Below are 9,016 nucleotides of genomic sequence, written 5' to 3'. Positions count from 1 at the left end.
GTTTGATTATTCGATTATTGTTAGCCGCCCTGAGCCTGGCTTCGGCTGGGGAGGGCGGGATATAAATAAAATTTATTATTATTATTATTATTATTATTATTATTATTATTATTATTATTATTACAGTCACCCTGGAAAGCTTCTCCTCAGGGAGGGGAGGAGTTGTGAGCAGGAGCCATTTCCTGCTTTCGCAGGGGGTGTTTCACCCCCTGCCCAGCTGCTCTTGTAGCACCCTGCTTGTGGTTAACGCTTAGCTGGAATGAAATATTCAACGCAGCAATAGAGAAATTAAAATAATAATTTATTTGTCAGACAAATAAATGAGAGGCTCAGTGGTATATGGTTACCAAGCTCTGGCCTGGCCTCTTGCCATCCTGGCCAGCACTTATATTCCCTTAATCCAGCCCCCTTTGCTCCTCCTGTGGCTGCCTCTGTCCAATCAGCCTGGTTGAAATTCCTATTGGCTGTTTGGTAGAACCAATCACAAAAGATACACCCACAAAAGATACACCCACTTCCTTGCCCTTATAAGGGAGACAAAGAGATATATATATGTGACAAATAAGTAATAATATATCTTACATGGAATCTTAATTACCAGCTCACCTCTTGCCCTCCTTGCCCTATTGCCTTCTAAAACAAATGTTTAATCTTACATTTTTATGTTCAACAGATGTCAAGGATCTTGAGTTTCACATCAACATTGAAAGATTTCCTTCATTTAAGGTTTCTAAACAATGCCTGACAACTATATATCAAGAGTGCTTGGATGGCGTCTTCTGTCTAGCAGGGGGGCTAGGCTGGTGGCTGACTTAATTTCAGGATAAATACAACTCTTACAACCATATGAAATAAGAATCTAGCATTCCTTAAATCCTTTGCATAATTACATTTAAGCCAATATATTTAAGCTAATATATTTCATTCACTTATCATAGGTAGCCTTTTAAAAGAATAAAGCTTCTCAAAGTAAAAAGGAAGGAACTCAGTAAAAAACAGCTTTAAAAGATTTCCCAAAAATGCTCTCTTTTCTTCTAGCCAAGCCAGTTGCCTTTTTCACTGCTCTTGGCCTTTCAACCTTAGAAAGAAGATCTGGCTCATTTTACTGGGAGGCACATTGGTATTATTTTACTATTTACCCATTCTTAATTGTGTTTTTTCAGCCTTGGGGCAGCATATGTAATTCTCCCTTTTTATGACTTTGAGAATTGTTTTTCTACTATAAATCAATGGGGCCCCCTTGTCTTAGGAGAAAAACCTCTTGCCAAGGTTCTTTCTGCCTGGCATGAAACATTTGAAAATCTTTTTTTTTAAGCTCATTTTTAAATACAAGCCTTGATTGCAATATATAAGCTTTGATAAAAATGCAGGCTTATGATTAGGTGCCTCACTCTGGCTGCCGTGCCACGCCCCCAGGTGGCCAGCCAATCGGCTGGAGGCTTGGGGGCGGGGTTTAGCCGCTCAAAGGCAGCCTGGCAGCATTTCTCAGCCATTGTGCTGCTGCTTCTCATCGGATCACCCACCCACCCTCCCTTGGTTCATTGCTTGGTTCTTGACATTGCTATGGACCTGTGGTTGGTCGCCTTGGTTGGCCAAGGGGCCTGGTAGGAATTTTTATCCAACTGGCAAATTGGCACCGGCCACTTGGTTTTTTTCGCCTTGGTTTTTGGGTATTGGCAGTTAGGCATTGGAATATGGTTGTGTGTTGGGGGGGCGGGGTGTGGCCATCACCTACCCCTCCATTTTATGGGTAAAGGAATCTGGCGGTCGTGGATCCTGTCCGAAGCCCTTGCTGGTGGCTAGGGCCATGGCACAACCCCCGGTGACATCAGGGGAAGCTTCCAGTTGTATTTGCATCAACAAGCTCCTCCTTCTGGTGGTTAACCCTTGATAGACTCACCCCTCCCCGAGGGGGTGGAGTCACGCTCTGTTGTTTTATCCAGTGCCTAAGCCAATACTTCTCACATGCTGTAATCAATAAAGTTGTGGCCTTTTTTTAGCCCATTAACCTAATATACCGTGTCCATGTGTCTTTCTTATCCTCAAGCGGGTGGTGGGTCCTTGAATCACAATGCTGAATGCCGGTTGCAAAAGAAAAAGGGAAAACGGTGGAAGAAGTGGAATTCCCTGCTCATAACAGGGATGGCGAATATTTGACCCAGCAGCAGGATGCTGCCGGGCTCCAAGTCCCATCGGCTTTGGACAACATAGCCAATGGATATAGATGATGGATGAGTCTATCTCCAATAACTGCATCCCCTCGCAAAAATTGTGTTTTAAAATTAAGTTTTAAAAAGCGGAAGTTTGGATCAGGCAGCCCTCCAGTGCCACATAGCAAAGCAGGTGAAGGATGAGAGTGCAGGAATAGATTCCCCACTCCTGAAATTCAGACTCACTGAATGTTCTCATAGCAGGCTATCAAGAGTCACTTCTTTTAGAATTAGTCAAACTAAAAGGAAGAATTTGAAACCGGCGGGACCAGAGATACACAGAAGATTGGTGCAAATTTACGGACTATTTGAAAAGTAATTGTGATGACCAGATTACATTTGCAGGTTTGCAAGAAGTTTTGTGAGGTGAATAATTTCAATTATTGCATAATTGGATAAAAAGGGAGACATTAGTGAAGATAATTAAAGGTAATATGAATTTAAGAAATGCAGAAGAAATGATAAAAATGGGGGATCATCAGAGGTGTTGATGGAAGTCCAAAAAGATTGTATAAGATGTGAAATTTTGTGGTATGTATGACAATTAATATGTTTAAAAATGAATAAAAATTATATATATATATATATATATATATATATATATATATATATATATAAAAGAGTCACTTCTTTTAGGATGTCAAGATAGCAGTGGAACCTGCTACACTAGGGTCCAGTGTGTGCTATTAAATAAATAAAGCAAAAGGACAATTTTTTTAAAAACGGAGGAATAGGATAATTCATGTCCTCTGTGTTGCAGGGCACAAACTCAATTACTTGCCAGATCATTGGTTCTAAAATGTGGGGGGAGCTTCCAGAACCTGAGTGTGGCTGGTTGGAAGATGCTTCACTGGGGCCCCGACGGTGGAATTCGAACGGCAGTGCCCTTCCTGATAGGTAGAGGGAGCATAAGCCCTTGCCACCTATGGGAACCGGATCTTAGCCTGCACCCTGCTTTGGCAAATGGGGAGGCAGCCTGGGATATGGGCTGTGCCGGGGGGGCGGAGTGGATGGAGCCGACGGTGGGCTTCCCTCGGATCCGCCTCTTGCCCATTTAAGCAGCCCACAACTGGGGCACAGCCTGTTTGTTCCTGCGCCAGGTTTCCCCATCCCACCCACCCTCAGTTTAAGCTGATAGCCAATGACTTTGCTGTGGCTGCGGTGGTTGCGCCATTCTTTACAGTAGGAATATGCCCACCAGGATAATTGGCTCTTACCTGGTGGTTTTGCCTAAAAACATAAAGGGACCCCTGACCATTAGGTCCAGTTGTGGCCGACTCTGGGGTTGCGGCGCTCATCTTGCTTTATTGGCCAAGGGAGCCGGCATACAGCTTCCGGGTCATGTGGCCAGCATGATTAAGCCGCTTCTGGTGAACCAGAGCAGTGTACGGAAACACCGTTTACCTTCCCGCTAGAGTGGTATCTATTTATCTACTTGCACTTTGACGTGCTTCATAGCAATTCCTCACAACTGGTTGGGCATTGGGGGCAATCCCTTGTTTTGGGCAGAGGGGAGGTTGTTGTCCTATCTGCCCCTCCAAACGCTGGGGTATCCCATTAAAGGGATCCGGGGGGAATGGCCATGTCCGTGGGGCCAGGGCCAAAAGCATTCTCCCCAGACGGCGGTCCCTGCAGGGATCACCCTATTGGATGTAAGTCTTAGGAACCCCCACCTGGATTGACCATGTGTCACTTCCGACCAGGCAGGCCGGAAGTATTTAAATTGCCCCAAGCCAAACCTCTTTCATCTGTATTCAATAAAGTTGTGGCCTGTTTTTACCCAAAATCCAGTCTTATTTATATGGGTTGGGGTATGGGAAGTCCGATGCCCTATCATGCAAGTCTCCTTCAGGCAGTTGTCCTCTGCAAATTGGAGAATGACAGATACTGCAACTTGGTGGTGGTGGTGGTGATGATGGAGGAGCTAGCAGACATAGGTGAGGTCCAAGCCTCAGGACTCTGAAGGTTCAGCCTAGGAGTTAGATTGGATTTTGCTGACAGCTTATCCTCAGCGAATCCTTGGAGAGTTCCATCTGCCGGGTTGAAACAGGTATCATCTCATATTCCTGCGATGAGGAGCGGTGATGGCAACCCAGAATCAGGGCCTTCACTTCTTTTTTGAAGTTCTTGTTGAGAAAGCCGTAGATGACGGGGTTGATGCAGACTGATGCCATGGCGACCAGATGGCACAGGGAGAAGATCAGGTCATGGATACAGTGGGGGATAATTTTGTAGTCCCAGTCATCGATGGTGTTGAAAACATGAAGTGGCAGCCAGCAGACTGCGAAGGCGGCAACCATTAACGCCAGCAGAATATTGATCTTCTTCAGGTGGCTCGCCCGGCAACTGTACTCATGCTTCTTCCGAAACATGTCCTCCCTCTTCCGGAGGCGCAGGTAGATGTTCAGGTAGCACACCGCGATGAGGAGAAGGGGGATGCAGTACTGTACGAGCAGCAAAACAGTGGCGTAGGTGAGCCTGTAAACATCCGACGGCCAGGAGTTGATGCAAACGGCCTTGCTCGCCAAAGAATCCGTTCTGCGGAGCTGCTTTGGGAAGTCATTGTCTAAGGTGCTGTAAGCGATGAAAGGCAGGGACAAGAAAGAAGCAAAGATCCAAGCGATGGCAATGCCCAGGTAGGCTTGGGAGAGGCTGGGCGTCCAGCCGGTGGGGTTTACGATGAGCTGGTGCCTTTCTAAAGCAATGAGCGCAAGCGACAGGATGGAGACGGTCAAAGACGCGCACTGGATGAACGAGGTCACCCTGCACATGGCTTCGCCAAATATCCAGTGCTTCAACAAGACCGTGGTGACAGTGAACGGCAAGCAGAATATGCACATCGTCAAGCTTGAGGCTATCAGATTGGCGATAAATATGTTGGTGACGGCGGCTTTCTCTTGATGTCTGGCCAAGATGCCGATGAAGCACAAGTTTCCTAAAATGCCTACCAGGGTCTCCAAGCTGTAAGAGGCGACTAGAAACAGAGTAATATCTGTGCTGTTTCTACATGGCTGGATAGTGTGGAAGGGGAAACTCCAGTTGCTCTGGGGTGGAGACGATGTGTTAGAAGCCACAGTCCTGTTCATTATGGAGCCAAAGAGGTGTGTCGTTGGTCGGAGGGTTAGGCACTTCTTCCTGTGATCTTACTACAATCTGTCGGGGTGATCTGCAAAAGAGAGAGACGGTTTTATTTCTCACTGACACAGTCTCAACACTGGAGCAGACTAGGGGATGGAAAAACGTCTTGCAGCAGTCACAACTTTCTCAGCGGACTCTGTGCACATCCACACTGCATTCAAACCTCTCTTATACCTTCCTTTTAACAGTTGTGGGGGAACCTGGGAATGGCAGCTTGTTAAAACTGGGAGTCATTTTGGACTCACAGCTGTCCGTGGAGGCGCAGGTTAATTCTGTGTCCAGGGCGGCTGTCTACCAACTCCACCTGGTACGCAGGCTAAAACCCTACCTGCCCACGGACTGTCTCGCCAGAGTGGTGCATGCTCTAATTATCTCCCGCTTGGACTACTGAAATGCGCTCTATGTGGGGCTACCTTTGAAGGTGACCCGGAAACTGCAATTAATCCAGAATGCGGCAGCTAGACTGATGACTGGGAGTGACCGCCGGGACCACATAACACCGGTCCTGAGAGATCTGCATTGGCTCCCAGTACGTTTCCAAGCACAATTCAAAGTGTTGGTGCTGATCTTTAAAGCCCTAAACGGCCTCGGTCCTGTATACCTGAAGGAGCATTTCCACCCCCATCACTCTACCCGGACACTGAGGTCCAGCACCGAGGGCCTTCTGGCGGTCCCCTCCCTGCAAGAAGTGAGGTTACAGGGAACCAGACAGAGGGCCTTCTCGGTAGTGGCGCCCTCCCTGTGGAATGCCCTCCCACCAGATGTCAAAGAGAACAACAACTACCAGACTTTTAGAAGGCAGCCCTGTTTAGGGAAGCTTTTAATGTTTGATGTATTACAGTATTTTAATATTTTTTTGGAAGCCACCCAGAGTGGCTGGGGAAGCCCAGCAAGATGGGCGGGGTATAAATAATAAATTATTCTTCTTATTATTATTATGCTGAGTGGGATTTTGTAGAAAAGTTCCTTTGGGAGTTCTGGACTTTCAAAGTCATATTTTAAAAGCTGAGTTTCTTTAAACTGTAAGAATTTACTATGAATGTCTATTTTGTGACACTTTTTATTTAAATAAGTGCATGTTTAATTATGTAAAATGAAGGCTGAAAATGCACTTTCAGATGATTTCATCCCTTTGGAGTGCAGTAAAAATTCCTTTTAGAAAGCCCCAAGGAAAATTGCACACATTTCTTCAAATCCAAATTTCTCTGTGTATGCCTTAGAACTGATTTTGTAACGTAAAGAAAGCAAATCATACGCATAAGACACTGATGGGTTGCGCTGTGTGAACGTTCTTCTTAAGGCTTGCTTCCCCTAGACTTACCTAAATCATACACATTATCTCTCAGCAAACACAGAAATACTAATTCTCTCTAGTCATTCAGGGTCTCTACTCTCACTACCTGCCATACAACAATAAAACAACAACAACATAATAAGCCTTAAAGATCTATGTTGGATGCAGGAGAGAAAGATGTTTCAGTATTGCCAGTCTGTGTTTCAGAATGATCAATTGCCAGAAGGTTCTGAAGGCACGGGGATAGAAATATCTGATTTTGTTAAAAATCTGTTAAAATTGTGGCATGCTTCCATGTCTTAAAATGCCTTGGGGAAAAGCAGCAAGGCATATCCTACCATAACATTTTTACTTGTGGCTTCTCTGTGCGTACATTACCGTATTTTTTGCTCTATAAGACGCACCAGACCACAAGACACACCTAGTTTTTGGAGGAGGAAAACAAGAAAAAAAATATTCTAAATCTCAGAAGCCAGAACAGCAAGAGGGATCGCTGCGCAGTGAAAGCAGCAATCCCTCTTGCTGTTCTGGCTTCTGGGATAGCTGCGCAGCCTGCATTCGCTCCATAAGATGCACACACATTTCCCCTTACTTTTTAGGAGGGAAAAAGTGAGTCTTATAGAGCAAAAAATACAGTATATACCTTTCCCAGGGCCACATAAAGGACCTGGCTGCCACCATCCTCAATCATACACGGAACACAGAAATGCTCTCCTTTCCTTCCCCTATAAACCACATTTCTCCCCCGTCTGTCTTCACATACACAATGCGCTCTGAGGGCAACTCCTGTGAGCCTGATCCTGCTGCCACCTTGAAAATTACAAACTATTTATTTGTTTGTTTGTTTGAAAAAATCACAATCTTAGCAGGGGTTTCATTGTTCTTTCATGGTGCTAACTCTGGTGTGGAGAGAGTGGCCACACAGGGAATTTCCAAGAAATCCGTCCGTCGCTCCTGTCTGGCTTATTGACGATCGTTGTAACCCCGCCCCCCCCCCCCCCCGGGAGCCTTTTTTGACCAAAGAGTGGGTTAAAAATACTTTTTTAAAAATCAATAGTTAGTGGATAACATATCACTAGTTCTAGAATGTTCTAGGGGCATGGGCAGCAAGTTGATTTTTTGGCTTACCTTCGCCACCCACTTCTAAGTGCTTTTTTCCATGCTCTTGTGGATGCTGAGTGGGGAAAGTACCGTATTTTTCGCCCTATAAGATGCACCAGACCACAAAAGACACCTAGTTTTTGGAGGAGGAAAACAAGGAAAAAAATATTCTGAATCTCAGAAGCCAGAACAGCAAGAGGGATCGCTGCGCAGTGAAAGCAGCAATCCCTCTTGCTCTTCTGGCTTCTGGGACAGCTGCGCAGCCTGCATTCGCTCCATAAGAAGCACACACATTTCCCCTTACTTTTTAGGAGGGAAAAAGTGAGTCTTGTAGAGCAAAAAATACGGTATGTGCAAAAAGACTTACCTTTGATACCCCCCAGGAGCATATCTGCTGCAAGCATACACCAGGGATCTCCACCGGCAGAATCAAATGAGCAACAGGCCAGCAAAACCAGCATCCGATCACCTTCCTGGGCTTTAAAACTCATCCCTCTCTTTTCTCTTTCAGTATGAAAAAATGGGTGCCAGTTCCCCTGCTCAATCTCTCTACCTCCAAAGGGACGTTTGTCATGGAGTTTTGATGGGAATGCAAATCTCTGGCTCCCTCTTGTTGTCTCCTTAGAAAAGAAGAAGCAAACTCTTAGCTGCAAGAGAGAGAAAGAGAGAAGGAACATGCAAATGTGACTGGGACTGCAGATGTGAAGCAGCGAGTCAATGAGCATGGCAGCCAAATGAGTATAAACAACTCAGATTGGCTGCATTCATCCTTATATGCAGCCTGGGCATTGCAGTCTGGGCTGGCGGTTTTTTTGGTCACCCATGGGGCACCTTTGATCTGTTTACCAGATGGCTCTGCAGAAAGTCACTCCCAGCATCAAGGCTTGGCACGTCAGCCAGGGGTGGGGTTTTGCCTTACAGTGACTCAGAGTCAGACCGAGGCTTGGGGCACCCAAGGGAATCAGTCCAGCTGGAACAAATGGGACAGCAATACAGAGGTACCTTGGGTTACTGGCGCTCCAGGTTACAGACTCCGCTAACCCAGAAATAGTACCTCGGGTTAAGAACTTTGCTTCAGGATGAGAATCGTGCTCTGGCGACGCGGCGGCAGCAGGAGGCCCCATTAGCTAAAGTGGTACCTCAGGTTAAGAACAGTTTCAAGTTAAGTATGGACCTCCGGAACGAATTAAGTTCTTAACCCGAGGTACCACTGTAATAATAATAATAATAATAATAATAATACTTTATTATTTATACCCTACCATCTGGCTGG

General features: G+C 45.8%; 1 protein-coding gene across 1 annotated transcript; it reads right to left on the bottom strand.

Annotated features, from left to right (window-relative positions):
• Window positions 1-3,970: 3,970 nt before the first annotated feature.
• Window positions 3,971-8,492, bottom strand: NPY4R2 (neuropeptide Y receptor Y4-2). Its single transcript, XM_083738497.1, has 2 exons — window positions 8,111-8,492; window positions 3,971-5,376 (listed from the first exon to the last, which is right to left on the bottom strand). The coding sequence occupies exon 2, from the start codon at window positions 5,294-5,296 to the stop codon at window positions 4,190-4,192; it is 1,107 nt and encodes a 368-aa protein (XP_083594623.1). The 5' UTR covers window positions 5,297-5,376; window positions 8,111-8,492; the 3' UTR covers window positions 3,971-4,189.
• Window positions 8,493-9,016: the final 524 nt, after the last annotated feature.

Source organism: Podarcis gaigeae (genome assembly GCF_964106915.1).
Source record: "Podarcis gaigeae genome assembly, chromosome: 5".
NCBI lineage: Eukaryota > Metazoa > Chordata > Lepidosauria > Squamata > Lacertidae > Podarcis > Podarcis gaigeae.
This window is presented reverse-complemented; position numbering and strand designations above follow the sequence as displayed.

Coding starts and splice junctions, on each gene's coding strand:
- NPY4R2 (XM_083738497.1), bottom strand. CDS start 5,296: ATGAACAGGACTGTGGCTTCTAACACATCGTCTCCACCCCAGAGCAAC.